The sequence below is a fragment of the Anthonomus grandis genome, chromosome 3 (assembly GCF_022605725.1).
Source record: "Anthonomus grandis grandis chromosome 3, icAntGran1.3, whole genome shotgun sequence".
Lineage (NCBI taxonomy): Eukaryota > Metazoa > Arthropoda > Insecta > Coleoptera > Curculionidae > Anthonomus > Anthonomus grandis.
The window spans coordinates 2065442-2090798 of record NC_065548.1 but is presented as its reverse complement, the minus strand read 5'-3'; the positions used below and the strand labels follow the sequence as shown (position 1 = coordinate 2090798).

The 25357-nt window shown below is 29.2% G+C and overlaps 2 protein-coding genes across 5 annotated transcripts in view; both read right to left on the bottom strand.

Annotated features, from left to right (window-relative positions):
* The window catches only part of LOC126733736 (hemicentin-1), a 613913-nt gene that overhangs the window by 244120 nt on the left and 344436 nt on the right, over positions 1 to 25357 (bottom strand). The gene's annotated exons all lie outside the window — the stretch shown is intronic.
* On the bottom strand, positions 6268 to 12607 carry LOC126733738 (uncharacterized). The gene is made up of 2 exons (XM_050437128.1): positions 12460 to 12607; positions 6268 to 6563 (listed from the first exon to the last, which is right to left on the bottom strand). The coding sequence occupies exons 1-2, from the start codon at positions 12478 to 12480 to the stop codon at positions 6273 to 6275; spliced, it is 312 nt and encodes a 103-aa protein (XP_050293085.1). The 5' UTR covers positions 12481 to 12607; the 3' UTR covers positions 6268 to 6272.

Sequence of the window (25357 nt, the reverse complement as noted above, 5' to 3'; positions counted from 1 at the left end):
TAAATAATTTCAAATAAGCAAAAAAAATATATATAAAATATATTTTTTTTTAATAATTAACAAAACAAAAAAATAAGAAAAGATAAAATAAATAATTAAAAAAAAATCATCTTTGGGTCAAAAGAATAAAAAACTAAGAAAAAGTAAGTAAATGAAGTGGAAAGAAATCTTAATTAAAGTATTGTTTTTTTAGTACTATTATTATCATTATTACAATTGAATTAAATTCTGTGGTTTTTTATTACAAGCTGAATGCACTCAACTACCTGGAATAGATATAAGAAAAAAAAGTCATTTAAATAATGATGAATTATTATAGAAAAACACGGTGGGTAAAGCGAGTAAGGATGCTCCTTAGGTTTTTAGTATGTACAAATAGTGCAAGGTTCCGTTAATATTTTGTATTATTACTAAACCTAGTCATATATTAAAATTGTACTAAAAAGACCTTGTAGACAGATGTCAGTTGGAAAAAACTCAAATATCTCAAAAGCATTCAAAGATATCAAAATGAAGTAAAAACCCTCTTATAAATCGAACATTTCTCGTTAATTCTTATTGAGGTCCCAAGCCATTTCGTCCAGAACTTTTCAAGTTATCCAGGTTTTTTTATGGGAAAATTCTACTCATCATCCCTTTTAAGCACATTTCCTGCCCCATCGAAAGCAAAAAAAACCCTTACATTAACAGGGGGCGGCAAGAAAAAGAAAGTCACGACTAAATAACCGGTTAATTAATCGATGTCATGGTATTTAAATGGCACGGCCAGGAAAGCGCCGCAACGGAATATAATACCCCATAGACCACACTAATAAATTAAGACTGACAGTATTTACTTAGCATAATTACTCAGTAATTACTTTTAACACTCCTAAATCATAAATAACGATTTTCGCGGACGTCTAAGGGCGTGGGTGGGATGAACTCACATCGCGTCGCAACAAGTGGCGGGAAAAATATTTGAAATTATTCGCACGTCACCGCTTTTCATAATAAATTTCCCCACCCCCCACTCCCTTGGAAAAAAAAACTTTGGACGAAGCGCAATTTTCCATGGTTTTTATGGAACGTTAAAAGTGGTAATTCGTAATTTTAGCGAACTTTAACGTTTTTAGTTTACCGTGAGATAAACCGGGAGGGACTCGTTTAATTTCGTCCGGTATGAAGGGCCCTTCGCATATTTTATAACTACGACCGTAATTTGCTTTTTTATGTAGTTTTTCGACTATGATGCCGACACGTTTATTATGTATTGTGATAGTTGAAGTTTTCAGTTTTAACCTTAATGGAGAAAAAGAGAGCAATTTTTGGAGTTTTCTAAAGGATTATACTTTCTCTTAGTCAAAGTCGTTTTTTCTGATCAAAGTCAATCTTAAAGTTCAAACATACCATTTATGGACCCAGTTACAGTAAATCAGAGGATTCCTTAAAGCCATTCCAGAGATTTTGGAATACCAGTTGATCTGGAAAGGTGGCTAAATGATACATTTCAATGAAGAGTTAAAAAGTACTTAATGTCAATCACGACCTGGATCAACTACTAGTACTAGATGCATTTCATGTCTTAACTATAGACGAGAAATAGCATTTGAGAACGATCGTCAATGGAACTTGGCTTTAAGTTTACAGACCTAAAGAGTCATCTGAAAGTTGGAGTTTTTTTTGAGTTTTTATTTAATTTAATAAATTTAGTTTTAATAATTGAATATTTAAAAAAAAATATATTATATACAATAGACAAATACTAATATTTACTTTTACTCTTTCATTCATATGTAATTCATATATAATTCATACATATAGTAAATTATTTAGTAGTAGTTGGATGTAGAATGGAAGAGTTTGAATTCGAATTGTTAGACTGAACCCAAGTGCCGGAATTACCTCAACTACCAAATTTTTTCCTAAATTATTTCATAAAAATATTTCTTAAAATTCATGGAAATATAGGAGACTAGAATATGTAAATACTCTTTTTTTCAATTCCAGACAATTGAGACTGAGCTGTTTGACGGCCTCAACTGCCTGGAATTACAAATAAAATAAAAACATGATTTAATAATTCCAGGTAGTTAAACCTACGTGCTGGAATTACCTTAACTGCAAGGAATTACTAAAAATCTCCCGAAGCTATAAAGATTTTAATATGTAAATGCTTTTTTTCAATTCCAGGCAATTAAGACTGAGCTGTTTGGCTGCCTCAACTACCTGGAATTACAAATAAATTAAATCCTGAAATAAGAATTCCAAGCAGCTAAACCTACGTGCAGAAATTACCTTAACTGCCTGGAATTCTTTTAAATTTTCACGAATTATAGGCACTATACGATCGTAAATCGTTTTTATTTTCTAATTCCAAGCAATTGAAACTGAGCTGTTTGACTGCCTCAACTGCTTGGAATTATAAATAAAATTAAATCATAAATTAATAATTCCAGGCAGCTGAACCTACGTGCAGAAATTACCTTAACTGCCTGGAATTTTTTTTTAATATTCACGAATTATAGGCACTATACGATCGTAAATGGTTTTTATTTTCTAATTCCAAGCAATTGAAACTGAGCTGTTTGACTGCCTCAACTGCTCGAAATTACAAATAAAATAAAAATATGATGTAAGAATTACAGGCAGTTGAAATTACGTGCTGGAATTATCTTAACTGCAAGGAATTACTAAGAATCTCCCGAAGCTATAAAGATTTTAATATGTAAATGCTTTTTTTCAATTCCAGGCAATTGAGACTGTGCTGTTTAACTGTCTCAACTATCTGGAACTACAAATAAAGTTAAAACATGAATCAAGAATTCCAGGCAGTTAAACCCACATCTTAGAATTACCTCAACTGCCTAGAATTTGCCCTAATATCCTGAAATTATAAAGTCTATAATATGTCAATCTTTTTTTTAAATTCCAGGCAATTGAGACTAAGCTATTTAACTGTCTTAACTATCTGGAATTACAAATAAAAATTAAATCGTGAATCAAGAATTCCAGGCTGTTGAACCCACATCCTAGAATTACCTCAATTGCCTAGAATTCGTCATAATATCCTAAAATTATAAAGTCTATAATATGTAAATTCTTTTTTTCAATTCCAGGTAATTCAGACTGCTGTTTAACTGCCTTAACTATTTGGAATTACAAATAAAAATTAAAACATAAATTAAGAATTCCAGGCAGTTAAACCCACATCCTAGAATTGCCTCAACTGCCTGGAATTCTAAATAAAATAAAATGAAGAAGTTTAGGCAGTTGAATCTACGTCCTGGAATTACCTTAATTGTCTGAAATATTCAAAAATCTCCCGGAATTATAGAGACTCTAACATGTAAGTCTTTTCTTAATTCCAGGCAATTGAGACTGAGCTGTTTGACCGCCTCAACTGCCTGGAATGACAAATAAAATAAAACCATGATTTATTAATTCCAGGTAGTTAAACCTACGTGCTGGAATTACCTTAACTGCAAGGAATTACTAAATCTTTTTTTAATTCCAGGCAATTGAGACTGTGCGGTTTAACTGTCTTAACTATCTGGAATTACAAATAAAATTAAATCATGAAATAAAAATTCCAGGCAGTTGAACCTACATGTTGGAATTATTTGAACTACTTGGAATTTTCAAAAATATTCTGGAATTATGGAGACTGTAATATGAAAATCCTTTTTTTCAATTCCAAGCAATTGAGACTGAGTGGTTTGACTCCCTTGTCGGCCTGGAATTACAAATAAAATAAAATCATGGATCAAAAATTCCAGGCAGTTGAGCCTACGATCCAGAATTATCTCAATGCCCTGGAGTTCCCCAAAATTATAATATATCATTCCTTTTTTTTCAATTCAAGGCAATTGAGATAACTGTTTGATTGCCTCAACTGCCCGGAATTCTAAATAAAATAAAATCAAGGAGTTCAGGGAGTTGAATCTACGTCCTGGAATTACCTTAACTGTCTGAAATGTTCAAAAATCTCCTGGAATTATAAAGACTCTAATACGTAAGTCTTTTCTTAATTCCAGGCAATTGAGACTGAGCTATTTGACCGCCTCAGCTGCCTGGAATTACAAATAAAATTAAAACATGGATCAAGAATTCCAGGCAGGTAAACCCACATCCTAAAATTATCCTTAACTGCCTAGAATTTGCCACAATATCCTGAATTTATAAAGTCTATAATACGTAAATCTTTTTTCTCAATTCCAGGCAATTGAGCCTACGTCTCAGAATTACCTCAACTCCCTGGAATTCTCCAAAATATAATATATTAATCATTTTTTTCAATTCAAGGCAATTGAGATAATTGTTTGATTGCCTCGACTGCCTAGAATTCTAAATAAAATAAAATCAAGGAGTTTAGGCAGTTGAATCTACGTCCTGGAATTACCATAACTGTCTGAAGTGTTAAAAAATCTTCCGGAATTATAGAGACTCTAATACGTAAGTTTTTTCTTAATTCCAGGCAATTGAGATTGTGCTGTTTACCTGCCTCAACTGCCTGGAATTACAAATAAAATTAAAACTAGAATCAAGAATTCCAGGCAGGTAAACCCACATCCTAAAATTACCTCAACTGCCTAAAATTCGCCAAAATATCCTGAACTTATAAAGTCAATAATATGTAAATCTTTTTTTCAATTCCAGGCAATTGAGACTGAGTTGTTTCAGTCCCTTGTCTGCCTGGAATTACAAATAAAATAAAATTATGAATCAAAAATTCCAGGCAGTTGAGCCTACGTTCCAGAATTACCTCAACTTCCTGGAACTCCCCAAAATTATAATATATTAATCCCTTTCTTCAATTCAAGGCAATAGAGATAACTGTTTGATTGCCTCAACTGCCTGGAATTACAAATAAAATTAAAACTAGAATCAAGAATTCCAGGCAGGTAAATACACATCCTAAAATTACTTCAACTACCTAAAATTCGCCAAAATATCCTGAACTTATAAAGTCTATAATACGTAAATCTTTTTTTCAATTCCAGGCAATTGAGACTGAGTTATTTCAGTCCCTAGTCTGCCTGGAATTACAAATAACATTAAATTATGGATCAAAAATTCCAGGCAGTTAAGCCTACGTCCCAGAATTACCTAAACTGTCTGAAATTCTCCAAAATATCTCGAATTTATAGAGTTACAATTTCAATTGTTAAACAAAATTTCCTCTTCGAAAAACAAAATTGCCAATCGATTTTATGTATAATTTATGATGACTTTATTTTAAATTATTAATATAAAGTTAGAGATTTGAAAATTAGAACATAGGTTCTCCTAATAAAATCATTAAACACCTATTTCACCGTTTGCTTTAAAAATTATTAAAAATAAAAAAAATCTTGAATAAAATTAATTTATAGAAAAAAAAATTCTAGGGACAAAATGTTCATATCTCTGACACCAAGAAAGTTAGAAACTGGAAAATTGGAACGCAGCTTCTCCTACATATGCCCATAATATTAATTTATTTCAAACTATAAAAAAAATTGAAAATTCGCTGGTTAGTCGCTTTTAAATTGTTCTTCTTAATAGTGAGAACTTCATCGTAGAAAATGTGATATTTTTTAGACGTTCAAGAAAATCCAGGAAATTCCAGTTTTTCCCAGTTATTCCAAAATCAATCATCAGTTTTACAACTTCCAGGACTGATTTCTTTTTTAATTATTGACAAAAAAAGGACGAAATATTTTCTGCGTTCCAATTTCCAATGCACGTTATTCCTAAGAAATTATAAAAATTTTTTAAGGCAAATAATAAATTTTAAAGGAGATCACATCTGAAATTGGGCAACAATATCAAAAAAGAAGAAAAGCTGCTTTTCCACTCAAAAAAACCCATTTGCTATATAAAAAAAAATCCCTTACCATAAAAAAACTTTTCATTGATTAAAATAGAAAAAAAAGCGAGTAATAATAGCGCGACATTAATAAAAATGGGTCCATAATCAGCTTATGTCCTGATTTAAGTGCTGCCCCCCCCGTTTACGGTCACGAAAGTTGGCGTGTCGCCATTTTAAATAACATTTCTGGATTTTCTGGACGTTTTAGCGTGCTTCCTCCTAAAAAGGAATTTTGTCCCAGATATCCGAAGTCATAAAAATACTTAATAAAGTAGTTCTATCCATAGTTCACAAAGACACTGATTGTTGTTTCAATTATAACATTAAACAAAAACACAAAATCCACAGTATTACACTGTAATGTGACACTATTATAAGGTGTAGAAGAAGTTGATCCATTTATAGTGTATCATATACAATAAAACACATGCCAATGATATTAATTTAATTTATTAATTAATTCGGGAGTTAACAAGTCACCCAGTTGGTTCAGACACTGTTTCTGGATATCTTTGATCCGTTGTTCCAAAGACCCGGTGCGAGGAAACGTAATTGACATGACACTCTCGGTTTCTGCTTCCAGTTCTTCCACGTTGGCTGATTCCTTACTTTTCAGATATAAATTTATAAGAAGGGTCTTTGTGGGGCGGTTTCTCGCTTCTTCCAGTAGTAGCGAAAGTTTCTTTTTGTCTTCAAGCCACGCCTTGATTCTTAAGTCTTTTTCTTCCAGCTATTAAGTATAGAGTTTCCTGTTAATAAATTGCTAATTGTGTGCAAAAAGTTTTTACAAATTAAATCATTTGTTTCTTACTGGCACGTGAATATCTTGATTTTAAGTGATTAAAATGTTATAACTATTGATTTCTAGAATGCTCAAAAGATTCTTCAAAACATTTTTTAAAAAGAAATTATTAAAATTTATACAATAGAAATCTTTGCCCTATTGAGGGCTTATAAATTCGCTGTATGTAATAGGGTTAAATATATTTAAAAGGGTTGTCTTCACTGTACTACAATTTACTGATGGTGTAGGCAAACATTTGTTTTAATCGAGAGACATTCACATTTGTCATCATAAAATAAGTGAACACAAAATTGTAACTAAAACTGACAAATTCAATCTTTTGTATTGTATTATTAGCAAGTAAAGGTATTGATTTTTAGTGGCTCAAATTTTGTTATTATTGAGTTTTAGAAACTTTCAAGATTTTTCAAGCTATTGCTATAAAAATTATTAAAATCCATAGACTACAAATCAAGTTATTAATTTTTTTCTTACGAGAGTGCCTGGAACAAATAAATAATGGCAAGTAAATATCTTCAGTTCTAGTGATTCAAATTAGTTTTGGTAATTATTGATTTATTAAAAATTGCAACGCCTCTTCAACCATTTTTTGGAAAAATTATTAAAATCCATCAAGTAAAAATCAAGATATTTGCAGTTTTATTGCAGGAGTACCTGGAATAAATAAAATAGTTTGTCTCCGATTGGTAAGTGGATATCTTGAGTTCTAGTATTTAAAACTTTATAATTATTGATTTTTGGAATACTCCGAGGGCCTTTTAAGCATTTACTGAAAAAATGACTAAAATCCATTAATTAAAAATGAAGATATTAATTTTATTCTTACAGGAATGCCTGGAAGAAACATAATAATTTGTTTTTTATTGGTGATTAAAATATTGTAATTGGTGATTAAAATATTGTAATTATTGATTTGTTGAATGCTGCAAGGCCATTTCAAATTAAAATCTATCCAACAAAATCAAGATATTCGTATTTTTCGTACAGGAGTACCTGTAATAAGTAAAACAGTTCGTTTCCGATTGGTATATATCCGAGTGAATATCTTAACTTCTAGTTGTTAAAATTTTGTAATTATTAATTTTTGGGATGCTCCTATGCTTTTTCAAGCATTTACGGAAAAATTATTAAAATCCATCCAACAAAATCAAGATATTCGTATTTTTCAAACAGGAGTGCCTGGAATTAATAAAATGATTTGTCTCCGATTGGTATATATCCGAGTGGATATTTTGAGTTTTAGTTGTTAAAATTTTGAAATTATTAGTTTTTAGAATGCTTTTATGACTTTTCAAGCATTTACGGAAAAAATGAATAAAATCTATTTAATAAAAATCAAGATATTGGCATTTTTCTCACTGGAGTGCCTGGAATAAGTAAAATAATTTGTCTTTGATTGGAAAGTCGATATCTTGAGTTTTAGTGGTTAGAATTTTGTAATTATGGATTTTTGGAATACTCCGAGGACTTTTCAAGCATCTACTGAAAAATTATTAAAATCCACGAACTAAAAATCAAGATATTAATTTTTTTCTTACAGGAGTGCCTGGAATTAATAAAATAATTTGTCTCTGATTGGTAAGTGAATATCTTAAGTTCTAGTGGTTAAAATTTTCTAATTATTAGTTTTTGGGATGCTCCAATGACTTTCCAAGCATTTACGGAAAAAATGATTAAAATCAATACACTAAAATTCAAGATATTAATTTTTTTCTTACTGGAGTGCCTGGAATAAAAAAAAATTGTCCTTTTTTGATAAGTAGATATCTTGAGTTCTAGTGGCTAAAATTTTATAATTATTGATTTTTGGAATACTCAGAGGACTGTTTAAGCATTTACTAAAAAAATGATTAAAATCTATTTAATAAAAATCAGATATTCGCATTTGTCTTACAGGAGTACCTCGAAGAAACAAAATAATTCGTTTCGTATTGGCAAGTGAATATCTTGAGTTCTAGTGGATAAAATTTGTAATTATTGATTTATAAACACTCTTAGTGACTCTTAGAATTTTTCATTATTTTGTGAAAAAATTGGTAAAATCCGTACACTAAAAATCAAGATAACAGGCATTTTTCTCATTGGAGTGCCTGGAATAAATAAAATAATTTGTCTTTGATTGGTAAGTCGATATCTTGAGTTTTAGTGGTTAGAATTTTGTAATTATTGATTTATGAAATATTCCGAGGACTTCCTGAGCATCTACTGAAAAAACGATTAAAATCCATACACTAAAAATTAATATAATAACATTTTTCCTAGAAAAGGTTGGAATAAATTTAAAAAAAATGTCTGTTATTGAAAAAGTGAAGATATTAAATTCTTGTAATTAAAATGTTGTAATTATTGATTCTTGGGATACTCCGAGAACCTTTTAAGCATCTACTGAAAAAATAACTAAAATCCATTAATACAAAATGGAGATATTAATTTTGTTCTTACAGGAATGCCTGATGGAAGAAACATAATAATTTGTCTCTTATTGGCAAGTGAATATCTTGAGTTCTAGTGATTAAAATATTATAACTATTGATTTGTTGAATGCTGCAAGTCCTTTTCAAGCATTTTCTGTAAAAAATATTAAAATTCATTCAACAAAATCAAGATATTCGTATTTTTCGTACAGGAGTGCCTGGAATTAATAAAATAATTTGTCTCTGATTGGTAAGTGAATATCTTAAGTTTTAGTGGTTAAAATTTTGTAATTATTAGTTTTTGGGATGCTCCAATGACTTTTCAAGTATTTACGGAAAAAATGATTAAAATCCATACACTAGAAATCAAGATATTAATTTTTCTCTTACTGGAGTGCCTGAAATAAATTAAAAATTTGTCTCGTAGTGGCAAGTGAATATCTTGAGTTCTAATGGGTAAAATTTATAATTATTGATTTATAAAGACTCTTAGTGACTCTTAGAACTCTTCATTATTTTGTGAAAAATTAGTAAAATCCGTACACCAAAAATCAAGATAACATACATTTTTCTCACTGGAGTGCCTGGAATAAATAAAATAATTTGTCTTTGATTGGTAAGTCGATATCTTGAGTTTTAGTGGTTAGAATTTTGTAATTATTAATTTTTGAAATACTCCGAGGATTTCCTAGGCATTTACTAAAAAAAGGATTAAAATCCATAAACTAAACATCAAGATATTACTTTTGTTCTTAGAGGAGTGCCTGGAATAAATAAAATAATTCGTCTCTAATTAATAAGTGGATATCTTAAGTTTTAGTGGTTAAAATTTTGTAATTATTGATTTCTGGAGACATTAAGGGCTTTTAAAGCACTGATTTATGAAAACTCTTAGTGACTCTTAGAACTTTTTATTATTTTGTGAACAAACTAGTAAAATCCGTACACCAAAAATCAAGATAACAGACATTTTTCTCACTGGAGTGCCTCGAATAAATAAAATAATTTGTCTTTGATTGGTAAGTCGATATTTTGAATTCTAGTGGTTAGAATTTTGTAATTATTGATTTTTGGAATATTCCGAGGACTTCCTAAGCATTTACTGAAAAAAAAATTAAAATCCCTACACTGAAAATTAATATAATAAGATTTTTTCCTAAGAGAGGTTGGAATAAATTTTAAAAAATATCTCTTATTGAAAAAGTGAATATATTAAATTCTAGTAATTAAAATGTTATAATTATTGATTCTTGGGATACTCCGAGAACCTTTTAAGCATCTACTTAAAAAATGACTAAAATCCATTAAATAAAAATGAAGATATTAATTTTGTTCTTACAGGAATGCCTGGAAGAAGCATAATAATTTGTCTCTTATTGGCAAGTGAATATTTTAAGTTCTAGTCATTAAAATATTGTAATTATTGATTTATTTATTGCTGCAAGTCTTTTTCAAGCATTTTCTGAAAAAAATATTAAAATCCACCCAAAAAAATCAACATATTCTTATTTGTCGTACAGGAGTGCCTGGAATTAATAAAATAATTTGTCTCTGACTGGTAAGTGGATATCTTGAGTTGTAGTTGTTAAAATTTTGTAATTATTAAATTTTTTTTAAATTTTCCTATGACTTTTCAAGCATTTACGGAAAAAATTATTAAAATCTATTCAATAAAAATCAAGATATTCGCATTTATCTTACCGGAGTACCTCGAAGAAACAAAATAATTTGTCTCGCATTGGCAAGTGAATATCTTGAGTTCTAATGGGTAAAATTTATAATTATTAATTTATAAAGACTCTTAGTGACTCTTAGAACTCTTCATTATTTTGTGGAAAATTAGTAAAATCCGTACAATAAAAATCAAGATAACATAAATTTTTCTCACTGGAGTGCCTGGAATAAATAAAATAATTTGTCTTTGATTGGTAAGTCGATATCTTGAGTTTTAGTGGTTAGAATTTTGTAATTATTGATTTATGAAGTATTCCGAGGACTTCCTGAGCATTTACTGAAAAAAGAATTAAAATCCATACACTAAAAATTAATATAACAACATTTTTCCTAGAAGAGGTTGAAATAAATTTAAAAAAATATCTCTTATTGAAAAAGTGAATATATTAAATTCTAGTAATTAAAATGTTGTAATTATTGATTCTTGAGATACTCTAAGAACCTTTCAAGCATTTACTGAAAAAATTATTAAAATCCACAAACTAAAAATCAAGATTATAATTTTTTTGTTACAGGAGTGCCTGGAAGAAACATAATAATTTGTCTCTTACTGGCAAGTAAATATCTTGAGTTCTAGTGATTAAAATGTTGTAATTATTGATTTGTTGAATGCTGCAAGGCCATTTCAAATTAAAGTCTATCCAACAAAATCAAGATATTCGTATTTTTCGTACAGGAGTGCCTGGAATTAATAATATAATTTGCCTCTGACTGGTAAGTGGATATTTAGAGTTCTAGTGGTTAAAATTTTATAATTATAGATTTTTGGGATACTACGAAGATTTCTCGAGTATTTTCCGAAAAAAATTCTGAAATCCTTTAACCAAAAATCAAGATATTAATTTTGTTCTTACAAGAGTGCCCTATAATAAATCAATAAAATAATTGGTCTCTTACAGGCAACTTAATATTTTCACTGAAACTAGGGGTTTGTAAAAGTTACTAGTGTGCGAACATCATGCTTAAATACAAAAATGTATCGAGAAACAAACTGGCAGGTGCTGTAGACGTAACTAGAGGGATTTCATTATTAAAATATGGAAGTGTGTGAATAGAAAGAATAAAAGTCATCAAACATTGAACATAATTCATAATAAAGAAGATACTTTTTTAAAATATTACAACAAAAATTAATTTTATGGAAAAAAGTATGTTTCTTATTAACCATTCACTTCACTTTTAAAATAGACTTCTTCCTTTATACAGTTTGACTCTTACACATTTATGAATAAAGAAACTAGTGGTATCTAAAAAAAATACTAGGGGGTTATTTTGTCGTTATCATAAAATAAACTAGGGGTTCGTAAAAAAAAATACTAATTAGTAGGTCATCGACATAGTTCAAAGTATATGAAGGAAAAAAACTAGGGGTTTCTACAGATATAACCAGAGGGTTTTCATATAATTATAAAAGTGAATCAGGAAACATACTAGTAAAAGAATTTCTGAGACTAAGGGTTCTTCTAAACTAAATATGCACATTTTTATTCCAGGAGTGCCTGGAAGTAATAAAATAATTTTTCTCTTACAGGCAACTGAATATCTTGATTTCTGTGATACTCTAAAGCATTCACTTCAAAAAAAATTATAAATATTAAACAATATATATGTATAAACTTTCTCTGGAACCTTTTGCATAGATTTTTTTTTATATAAAACAAAGCAAACCTTACGTTTCCTTTAGATGACGCCATATTAAAATGAATAACTGACGATGCAAAGCATCACACGCAACTGACCGACCGTAGATATATTATAGGGTATATTTACTGCTATGACTAATCAAGGTCGATAATATTCGCTCCCGGTTGTTATGCAGACAGATGTTAAGTTTTGTTGCTATTTTCAGAACGCAATCTAAATGTTTTTAACGCAAGAGAATATATATAGCATAATTTATCGGCTTAAAAGTAGTGTCATCAGTAAACAGGATGAATTTTAATACTCATAAGAGCAAAATCACTTTTGAAGTAAGAAAGAGTTTTAAAGAGTAACACAATCGAAAGTCTTGGACAGATCAGGAAAATTTGCACACTTATTGATCTAGTGATAAATAAAGGCATATTCTTCAAATGTAATTTTTCGTGGAAAAAGTTGATGCAGAAAAACATGATTTCCAGAAGACGTAATAGAAAAATTCAATAGGAATATTACATCCAAAAAAAAAGTGAAAATATTTAACCTCTCTATGACCTTTATCACCGTCTCAGCCTGAAGTATCACAGGGAATATTGATGAATTAATGATTTTCGTATGTAAATGAATAAACTACATCAGAAAAGTCCAATTATTTTTTGATAAGGGAAACTGTATGTCAGAGCCATCATCTAAGAAACTTCTGCTTTATCAGATGAATGTTTGGGTTACAAATGAATATTTTCATGGCCATTTTATGCCCTAATGATTTTAATGGCCCGAATGACCCTTAAAATGCATTTTTTTTTATTTTATGTACTTAAAGAGAAAATTCCCGGCTAATAGTTTCTATCATCGGAAATCGATAACACCCTCCCGGAGGGAATAAAGAATTAATGACCGTAGGTAAGATTTATGGCTCGCTGGCTAAAAACGGTTAAAGTGCCCCTCTCGTTAAATAATGAAAAAGTATTTTACTGTTTCAGTGTTCAGCGATGACTTTGCTGCTAAAAGTTTTTTTTTCTCCAAAGGAAAAAATAGGGGTGATCTTGAATGAGAGCGATTTTTTTGAGAGGTCCTCAGAGTCATAGACATAGAGAAAATAACTCGAACTCAAGATATTCATTTGCCAGTAAAAGATAAATTAGTTTATTACTTCTAGGCACTCACTTTTATATATACTAAAACCCTTTGGTTATATTTATACACTTTGAATTATGTTCAATGTATGACCTACTAGTAATTTTTTTAGAAACCCTTAGTTTGCTTCATGATAAACTAGTTTTATTTTTACTAAGGTAAACCCCTAGTATTTTTTTTAGAAACCGCTAGTTTCCTCCTTAAAACACTTTCAATTATATTGAACATATGCAATTTTGTAACTTCGTTTTTTTAGTAAAAAAACTCTATGCTAGTTTCAATACAATATATAGCGACTTTACTAAGGCCTTTGATAGGGTTGATAGGTCATAATTCCCTAGTGCTTTGGCTTCACCATTACTTACTTTAAAAGTGTTACTTACTTTAAAAGTGTATTTGGAAGCCTGAAGAGGATTTATTGAAAAGTCGAAACGTTGCTTAACGAGTTTTTTCCTGTGCCTCCCTCTTCCCTTGGCCAAGCAGTTTGATTTCAATACAATTTGATATTATATTATAAATTGAAAATTGTACTAAAACTTCTTATTCTATTAAGAATTTTGTACTTTAGTGAAGAAATTTTAAAAGACATTTTTAGTACAATTTTATGATTATTGTGAATAAAAATGGTTCAAAATTGTACTGAAAATAACATGTTCGTGGCTACTGTATGGAAACTTTTTTCCTCACGAATCAGTAGAATTTTATGCAAAATTTGCTTTATATGCAGCAATTAAAAATTGTACTAAAACCTTTTTTTTCTATTAGCAATTTTGTAATTTAATGAAGTATTATTACAAGACATTTTTAAATTTTATTAAATGAATATCGTTGTAGTATGATTTTGTGGTTATTGAACATTATAAAAAAATGTACTGAAAACAAATTGTGCATGGCCAGAGGCCTCGCACCACCACGCAGTTTTTTGTTATCATCGTTTTACTCGCATAAGATGGTTTTAGTACAATTTGATGATTTCTGTCAAATTTTGTACAAATTTATTATTGGAATTTTTTTCCGTTTTCTTTCTCACCCCCGCTAGTGGTCCATTGAGGTTGATTTCAGTAAATTTTTTATACAAACTTTATTTGAACATTATACTAAAACGCCTTGTAATTAAAGTGACTTTAGGAAATTTTTAGTACAATTCAATGATTTCTGTCAAATTTTGTACAAATTTTTACTTGAACTTTGGAACGGAGACATACTTCAGACAGAATGACAAATACCATTCTCCATAAAGGCCTCAAATATTTTAACGAATTGCCAATACATTTAAAGAACAGTGAAAGCCTAGTCACATTTAGAAAAACATTAAAAAGATATATATATTCCATCCCAAGAAATTAAATTATATTATATTGTATAGGTATAAGGTATAAATGTTTTATTTTGGTTGTATTACTTTGTGTTTTATTATTTTATCTTTACTCTTTTAATATAGTTTAAGGTTTTATATTTTTAAATTTTAAATTTTTTAGGCTCTAGATTAGGTTTTAAATTTTTTATATTTACATATTTTTATTTTTTTTTTTATCTTAGTTAAGGTCTTAAATTTTATTGTTTCAAATTTATGATAGTTTTAAGTTTTATATATATATTTTTTTAATTATCTGTTGTCATTTGTTGGTATAATTTATACTTATACCTATAATACCTATTTGTTAGTTTACTATATGCCATTTAAATTTTCCTTTTTATTTTTAGTTATATTCTAAAAATTTTCTTTCTTTGTAATTTTTTGTAGCATGATGCTAAATAAAGAAACATTATTATTATTATTAACTGTTTTCCTCTTTCTCCTTTCGCCTTTTTACTTGCTCATTGAGGCTGATTTCAGTACAATTTTATTTTTAGTACAAAATTTGTAAATTATTAGGCGGTTTGTAATTTAGTAATGTGCCGTAGCCTCTGGCCACGTATGAGGTGGATTAAGTACAATTGTATGATTTTCTAATAAATTTTATACAAAACTATACGGAAACTTTTTCCCTCACTAACCAGTAGAATTTTATGCAAAATTTGCTTTATATGCAGCAATTAAAAATTGTACTAAAACCTTTATTTCTATTAGCAATTTTGTAATTTAATGAAGTGTTTTTACAAAACATTTTTAGTACAATTAAATGAATATCGTTGTAGTATAATTTTGCGGTTATTGAACATTATAAAAAAAAATGTACTGGAAACAAATTGTGCGTGGCCAGAGGCCTCGCACCACCACGCACTTTTTTGTTATCATCATTTTTCTCGCATAAGGCGGTACAATTTGATGATTTCTGTCAAATTTTGTAAAAATTTATAGGAATTATTTTCCTTTTTCATCCTCACCCCCACTAGTGGTCCATTAAGGTTGATTTTAGTACAATTTTATGTAAAATTTTTTATATACACTTTAATTGGAGATTATACTAAAACGCCTTGCAGTGACTTTAGGAAATTTTTAGTACAATTGAATGATTTCTGTCAAGTTTTGGACAAATTTGTACTTGAACTTTTTTTCTCTTTCTCCTTTCGCCTTTTTACTTGTTCATTGAGGCTGATTTCAGTACAATTTTATTTTTAGTACAAAATTTGTAAATTATTAGGCGGTTTGTTCTTTAATAATGTACCATACAATAAATACCGTAGCCTCTAGCCACGTATAAGGTGGATTAAGTACAATTGTATGATTTTCTAATAAATTTTGTACAAAACTATACGGAAACTTTTTCCCTCACTAACCAGTAGAATTTTATGCAAAATTTGCTTTATATGCAGCAATTAAAAATTGTATAGTTCAGTTCAGAGATCTATTAGAATCTTTGATGTGCTGCGAATAGTCCGTGTGCCGGTGTTGCTTATATTGTCACATGACATGCATGTTTAAATCGCAAAATTTTATGTAGAAAGAGTCATAAAGTAATATTCTAAGCGATATTTAATATTTTATTAAATAAATAAATGTTTTAAGCATTTTTTAAGAATTTATACATTTGTTTTGTAAAATTTGACTACATGCGCCCACGTACTATTTTGTTAGAAGTCTGACCTGAGTCACAGGCACTCAAGCGGGAAAAGTTGCACAGGTCCGGCCTTAAAATTTATTATTCGAGATTCTTGGGATTAGTTTTATTAAGTTAGAAATTCAGGATAGTTGATAGGTAGATAATATTTAATTTAAATATAAGTAAGATTTAAGTACGTAAAATGAGTTTTACCAAATAAAAATCATCTAGCTGTCTATATCTTATGCGTTTAAAAGACACAAGTTTTACTTGTAAAAAACACACTTTACATCCTGAATGTAATATTTATTAATTTGTTTGCCTCATATTTAGTTATTGTGCATAATAGGAGAGATTAGATGAAAACTAAAAAGAATAAATGCTTATACTAAAAACTAAAAATCTTATACAAGACACTACATTTTAAGTATACTGAATCCTAAAACTACAGTGAGGATACTAAATACTTTTATAAATTTAACCAGTCTTTTGAATCTGGCCCAAAGAGTTAATACAAATTTCTAAATTCTGTTTTTTTGCCTCTGTTCTTTAGCAGTTTCTTCCATTAAGGAAGGAAACAGTTTCTCTGTTGCTGCTATGGATTTCAACTTCATTTCGCACATCAGCATATGGATACAAAAGCATTACATTATAATTATATTCTTTATTGTGTTGCTTAAGGACAAACAGGGGCAGTAAGCTGAAAAAAACAAAACTTTAAACTTGTTTAATTAATAAAAATAGGGTTTTCTTACTATGGCAAAAAAGGGACTTTTTTCCAGAGAAATAAGGGAGAAGCAGTCTTTATTGTGTCGCTGAAGGGCATAAATTGCTGCATGTTGTCAATGAGCCAAAAGATGAGATTGGAACAAAATTCGTGATTTCTATAAACCCATTCAATTTTTTTACCTATAAACACTCTATTATTTAAATGTTATTTATGAAAAAACGTTTGAATATTAAAATGTATCAATATCTTTTTGACACATAAGTTTAGCTCTATCTAGGTCATAAAGGAATGAGATAAGTATACTTTTATCTCATATAAATGTTGACAAATTATTATGTTTTTACAGGCACTCCTGAAATAAAAATTCCAATTACTTGACTTTTATAAAATGGATTTTAGTAAGTTCTTTAACAAAAACTAAAAAAGCCTTCAGAGTAGTCCATAACTCATTCATTTCAAAATTAAATTAATAGAACCCTAAGATATTAGGGTACTAACCAGAAACAAATTATTTTGTCTTTTACAGCCACCCCTGGAATAAAAATGCAATTTTCTTGGCTGTTAATAAATGGATTCTAGTCATTTCTTCAAAAAAGAATAAAAAACCTTTAAAGTAGTTCATAAATCAATAACGGGAAAATTTTGACTGTTAGAACTTAAGGTATAAGTAAGATGCCAATAAGAGACAAATTTTTTCCTTCTGGAATAAAATGTCCATTTTCTTCCGACTTTTAGTTATTAAATCTCAGTTATTTTTATAGAAAAGACTAGGAAAGTCTTCAAAGTAGTCAATAAATCAATAATAACGAAATTTTTACTACTAGAATTCAAGATATTGGCGGGCCAATAAGAGACAAATTATTTTTTTTCTTACAGGCACTCCTGGAACAAAAAATCCAATTTTTTAACTTTTAGTAAATGAATTTCAAGCGTTTCTTCAGAAAAGACTAAAAAAGCCTTAGTCCATAAATCAATAATTTCAAAATCTTGACTACTAGAACTCAAGATATTATTGTGTCAATAAGGGACAAATTATTTTATTTTTTACAGGCACTCGTGGAATGAAAATTCAATTGTCTTGACATTTAATGAATAAATTCCAATCATTTCTTCAGAAAAGAGATGGCCATAAATCAATAATTGAAAAAATATTGATTTTAAAATATTGGGGTGCCAATAAGGGACAAATGTTTTTTTTCGCACGGGCACTCCTGGGATGAAATTTTAATGTTCTGGGCTTTTAGCAAGCGGATTTTAGTCATTTCTTTAAAAAAGACTAAAAAAATCTTCAGAGTAATCCATAAATCAATAATTGCAAAATTTTCCTTCTTGAAAAAATTACTGTGGTTATTATTAAGTAAGAAAAAAATGTAACTTTTGTTGTAAATTTATTCGTCAAAAAAAAATCCTAGACAAACACGAAATTTGATCCTCAACTGCAACAACAGAAGGAAGTAAGCTGTAAAAAACAAAATTTTAGACTTATTTTCTTAATAAAAACAGTGTTTTTCTTACTATAGCAAAAAAGGGTTTTTCCCAGAGAATGGTGGAAGAAGTAGTCTTTATTGTGTCACTGAAGGGCAAACAGGGGCAGTTATAATACTAAAACAAATCCACAAACACAAATAAAAAAACACACTTCCTCACAGTAAAAACTGCAAAAAATTTAGACGAATACAGGCCAAATTCGAAATACACCACTTTTATAAAAGGGGAAAAAGGAAAACCAGCAAAATCCATCAAATAATAATGACCTCACCTGACCTCCCTCCCAACTATTAAATGTGATAGACCCATCCTTAAAGATTTCTTTAAAAACACGTCAAAAGTAATACAAAAACAGCCCATAAATTTATCTGGGTACGGCCCCGTAATTCTCAAAACCAGTGGGATAGAGAGAGATACACAATTACTTGCACAGCCTAAAGTAGGAATCGCCAGAACGCAGATGTTTTATCTTTGTTTAATAGACTGGCTAAAAAGAGGTGACAAGTCTGTGAGTGCTGGGAGTGTTTAAAATATTTTGTAAGATGCTTGGATTTTAGTCCGCGGTCAATTTTTTGATATTATTTTCTTGTGATATTACCATTTAAACATGTATATCATGCGACAATAAATATGACATAGGCGCACGGACTAGTTAGTGCGGCATCTGCGACACATCAAAGATTCTAATAGATCTCTGAATTGGACTTTACTAAAACCTTTTTTTCTATTAGCAATTTTGTAATTTAATGAAGTGTTTTTACAAAACATTTTTAGTACAATTTCATTTATATCGTTGCAGTATAATTTTGTGGTTATTGAAAATTATAAAAAAAAAATTGTACTGCAAATAATTTGTGCGTGGCCAGAGGCCTCGCACCACCACGCACTTTTTTCTTTTCATCATTTTACTCGTATAAGGTGGTCTTAGTACCATTTGACAAATTTTGTACAAAATTCAACTGGAACTTTTTTCCTTTTTCGCCCTTTGACTAAAATTTGATTTCTTATAATCTGTAATTGAAAATTTTGAGAGCGATGTATTTTAGCAAAGGGATTTTGGAAGAATATTTAGTACAATTTTTTGTGAATTGTGAACAAAAAAAATATTTAAAATTGTACTGGAAATAACCAGTACAATCAGTAGCTTTGGTCCAAATGCTTAAAGGAAACAAAGAGTTTAAATATCTGTAGTTTAAATATCTCTGACAGGATATTTCTGGAACCGGGATGCTGTTTCTGGATTACCGAGACCATCCATGGACAAACCGGAGAGTCCTAATACAGTTATGGCCAACTTATACTTTTACTTTATGTTTCGTTGATGTTTTTATTGAATATAGCTTTGCTAAATAAAGATATTTTTTGTTTTTAATATTATGTGCAAATATGTATATTGAAACTATAAAAACCCTCTGGTTATATCTGTAGAAACCCCTAGTTTGTTCCTTCATACACTTTCAATGATGTTCAATCATGCCTTACTAGTAATTTTTTTAGAAACCGCTAGTTTTCTTCTTCAAACACTTTTAATTATATTAAAGATTTTGGAAGTGAACGGTTAAATAAGGAAGATGTTTTCTCATAAAATCAATTTTTGTGGTTATTTTTTAAGAAAGTAACATCCTTATTAACTTTGAATAAAGTTCAATGTGTGATGACCCACTAGTAACTTTTTTACAAACCCCTAGTTTGTCTATTCATACCTTCATATTTTTATAATAAAATCCTTTCATTCAGGAAGACCCCAGATAAAGTTTATAGATATATATTGTTTAGATCTAGTTTATAACAATATTTTTACATATATGGAAGTTAATTTTTTGGATTAAATAGTTGAAGCATCCCAAAAATCTAGATATTCACTTTGAAGGTTTAAAAAAAAAAAATTTATTACTTGCAGGCATTCCAGTGAGAAATATCAATATCTTGATTTGTAATCTATGCATTTTAATTTTTTTTTCAGAAAATGCTTCCTTTATCCTTAAAGCATTCAAAAGGCTCTAATTACAAACTTTTAACCACTAAAAATCACGATATTCACTTGGCAAAAAATGACAAATTATTGTTATATTTATTTGTTTGTTTTATGTTATTTCTTTCAGGCACTCCAGTGACAAAAATGTCAATATTTTGATGTTTAGTGTATGGAATTTAATTATTTTTTTTTCAGACAAATGCTTGGAGAGCCCTTACAATATTTAACCACTAGAATTACAATATTTTAACCACTAGAACTCAATATATTCAGTTGTCAATGAGAGATAAATTATTTGATGTTTTCCAAGCACTCCTGTGAGAAGAATCTCAATATCTTGACTTTCAGTAATTTTTTGTGAATTTATTTCATTTTTCCTTACACCTTCAGTAGCAAAGAGTAATCAAAAATTTTCTCAATTGCCTGGAAAAATTGCCTTAAACTTGTCATATATGACAATAATTTTCTTCAATATTGAAGTATTTGAAATTGCAATTTTTCTTGCTATTTCAGGCAGTGGAAATGTCTAAAAAAAATGCCTTAAAATGATAAAAATTTATCCCTAAAATTGTCAATATCTTCCAGATAATTGTACCTGCTTCTACAGACAGTCGAAAACAACAAAAATAGTAATCAACCGCTTGGAAAACTGATTTAAAATGATCATCAAGAACTTGCTAAATAATACGCAGAACACACCTACCTACATGGAATATTAGAAATTCCACATGGAAAACAAGAAATTAAAGTCCAATATAGGTGGAACGTATATCCACGGCAGGAACGAAGGGCAGAAGTGGTGGTCGGAAATAATATTTCGCTCGTATTTAATAAAGTTCATAGTTCTAGCAGAAACAATTATGAATTAGGAGTTACAGTTCAGTGCGGAAAGCGGCCCCGGGGCGAAATTAGCCCCGGATAACTTAATTTCGTTGTGCCGTAGAAATTCGTAACTAATTTCGACTAAAGCCCGGCACCGCGATAAATAATAAAGCGGTGCAAGGGACGGGGGGGGGGGGGGGGGGCGGCAATGTTCCCTTGAAAAATCTCCGGTTGTTGTATTTCGTTCGGGGAAAACAAATCATCCCCTTTTGCGCTTTTCTTTTTCTCCCTTCGCCGATTACTTAATCTCGACCGTGGCTAATTAACCGACGAAATAGTTAAGCACGTTTTAGAACCTCTGGTTTAACAACAATTTATTGACTCAGACTCCGGCTTTAGGGCGTCTTTTCAGCTAACAGATAACGGAAACGATTATCAACGAAGGTGGAAGAAACAACGAAAGTCGTTTTCCAACAAAATGAAACACCTCCACACCATGCGATATATTGCTGTTGGTAATATTTCCTGATCGTTGGACTGGTATGAGGGTGACCTTTTATGGAATGGCCAGCTAGGTCGCCTGATTTGACGTCACTTGATTTTTTTATAAAGGCATTTAAATAATTATATTCTTGTATTGATATAGGCGGGGCTCAATTGGAGCACTTAATAAATTAACCCAATTTAATAAACTTGTTTTATTTCAGTCATTTTAAGGTATTTAGTAATATTAGGAAAAAAAATAAAATAAGGCGACACAGGGCTGTTTTTAGGGGTTATTACATCCGCTCGTAGGGGGCTGTAAGCTCTGATTAATTTTTTTACTAATGGACATTTTCTCTATATTTTAGGACAAAAAATTGTTTGTTCCCAAAAAAATTTTTTTCTTTCAAAAATCTGTAAAAAATTCGAAAAACGCTAAAACAGGTGTCTAACCAAATTGTCCAGAGAAAATGTGTACAAATTTTCAAAATGATATTTGGTCAATTTTTTGATTTATAAACATTTAATCAAATTTTAAGAAAAAAAAAATTTCTCAAAAAAAAAATATTTTTTCAAAATTTTGTACAAATTTTAAAAAACGCTGGAATAGGTGTCTACCCGAATTAAGCAGAGAATATGTGTACAAATTTTTAAAATTGTATCTGATCAATTCTTTGACTTGTGAACATATTGTCAAATTTTAAGAAAAAAAAATAGTTTTTACAAAAAAATATTTTTTTCAAAATTTTGTACAAATTTTAAAAAACGCTGGAATAGGTGTCTACCCAAATTGAGCAGAGAATATGTGTATAAATTTTTAAAATTGTATCTGATCAATTCTTTGACTTGTGAACATTTTCTCAAATTTTAAGAAAAAAAAAATAGTTTTTACAAAAAAATGTTTTTTTCAAAATTTTGTACAAATTTTAAAAAACGCTGAAATAGGTGTCTACCCAAATTGTCCAGAGAATATGTGTACAAATTTTTAAAATTGTATCTGATCAATTCTTCGACTTGTGAACATTTTTTCAAATTTTAAGAAAAAAAATATTTTTTTTCAAAAATTTTGAACAAATTTTAAAAAACGCTGGAATAGGTGTCTACCCAAATTAAGCAGAGAATATGTGTACAAATTTTTAAGATTGTATCTGATCAATTCTTCGACTTGTGGACATTTTCTCAAATTTTAAGAAAAAAAAAATAGTTTTTACAAAAAATTTTTTTTTTCAAAATTTTGTACAAATTTTAAAAAACGCTGGAATAGGTGTATACCCAAATTGAGCAGAGAATATGTGTACAAATTTTTAAAATTGTATCTGATCAATTCTTCGACTTGTAAACATTTTCTCAAATTTTAAGGAAAAAAATATTTTTTGTCAAAAAATTTTTTTTTTCAAAATTTTGAACAAATTTTAAAAAACGCTGGAATAGGTGTCTACCCAAATTGAGCAGAGAATATGTGTACAAATTTTTAAAATTGTATCTGATCAATTCTTTGACTTGTGAACATTTTCTCAAATTTTAAGAAAAAAAAATAGTTTTTACAAAAAATTTTTTTTTTCAAAATTTTGTACAATTTTTAAAAAACGCTGAAATAGGTGTCTAACCAAATTGTCCAGAGAATGTGTGTACACATTTTTTAAAATTGTATCTGATCAATTCTTTGAATTGTGAACATTTTCTCAAATTTTAAGAAAAAAAATATTTTTTTTCAAAAAAATTTTTTTTTCAAAATTTTGAACAAATTTTAAAAAACGCTGGAATAGGTGTCTACCCAAATTGAGCAGAGAATATGTGTACAAATTTTTAAAATTGTATCTGATCAATTCTTCGACTTGTGAACATTTTTTCAAATTTAAAAAAAAAAAATATTTTTTGTCAAAAATTTTTTTTTTTTCAAAATTTTAAACAAATTTTAAAAAACGCTGGAATAGGTGTCTACCCAAATTGAGCAGAGAATATGTGTACAAATTTTTAAAATTGTATCTGATCAATTCTTCGACTTGTGAACATTTTTTCAAATTTAAAAAAAAAAAATATTTTTTTTCAAAAAATTTTTTTTTTCAAAATTTTGTACAAATTTTAAAAAACGCTGAAATAGGTGTCTAACCAAATTGTCCAGAGAATGTGTGTACACATTTTTTAAAATTGTATCTGATCAATTCTTCGACTTGTGAACATTTTCTCAAATTTAAGAAATAAAATATTTTTTTTCAAAAAAATTTTTTTTTCAAAATTTTGTACAAATTTTAAAAAACGCTGGAATAGGTGTCTACCCAAATTGAGCAGAGAATATGTGTACAAATTTTTAAAATTGTATCTGATCAATTCTTCGACTTGTGAATATTTTCTCAAATTTTAAGAAAAAAAATATTTTTTTTTTTCAAAATTTTTAACAAATTTTAAAAAACGCTGAAATAGGTGTTCAACCGAATTGTCCGAAAAATATGTGCACAAATTGTCATAATTGTATCTGATCAATTTTTGAAGTAATGAACAATTTCTCAACACACCAGGTTAATTATTTCTTAAATGTGTCCTTTCAAAATAATTTTATTTATTTAAATAAACCATTAATATTCACGTTAATTCCCCTCACTCAAAAAAACACATATTTTTGAGTCATACCACCCAAAGTAACTCTTCGAATTCAATTCTGGATTCCAACATTTTTTTTCTCTTTTCAGTCGTCGTTGGAGAAAGGGGAGAAGGGGGAGGAAAGAGAAAATAAATCCAATAAAATCGCTAACTCTCTTTAAACTCCCATTAAAGCCGTCCTTTATTGCAGTTCAGTTTTAATCGCTCTTTATTGCCTTTATCTTCGGAATGAAGCGAATGTTGAACTGGTGCTTTTATCGGACCAAATTGGTGTATTAGTAAAACCCTTTTATATCCCGCACTCAAAGCCGTGGAAAATCCCCCCCTACCCCAGCGGCACGCCGACGTTTGATGTCTCATTAGTGTTTGCCTTTTTGATCACTTTATTGGCTCTGCTGTATAGGGATTGTTTAAGATGCCACTTTTTTACACTTTTTTTTTTTTTAATTAAAATGGTCATTATTTTTGACGAAATCAAATTTAGAAAAAGGTGTCAAAAATGCCTAGAAAACATTGAACATTTGATTTTTTCGGATATTTGGGTGCAAAAGTTTTAGAAAATATTTAATTTCTTCCAGGCATAACTAAAAGACTGAGAAAATTCATATTTGCAAATGCCTGGAAAGAAATTAAAAATTTTATATGAATGATTTGTATTTCAATTTTTCATATTATTTCAACTCCTTCATTTCATAAGGTTCATTTTTTCCATTTGT

Coding starts and splice junctions, on each gene's coding strand:
- LOC126733738 (XM_050437128.1), bottom strand. CDS start 12,480: ATGGCGTCATCTAAAGGAAAC. Junction 6,564..12,459: donor TGGCGTCATCTAAAGGAAAC/GTAAGGTTTGCT, acceptor TATACTTAATAG/CTGGAAGAAAAAGACTTAAG.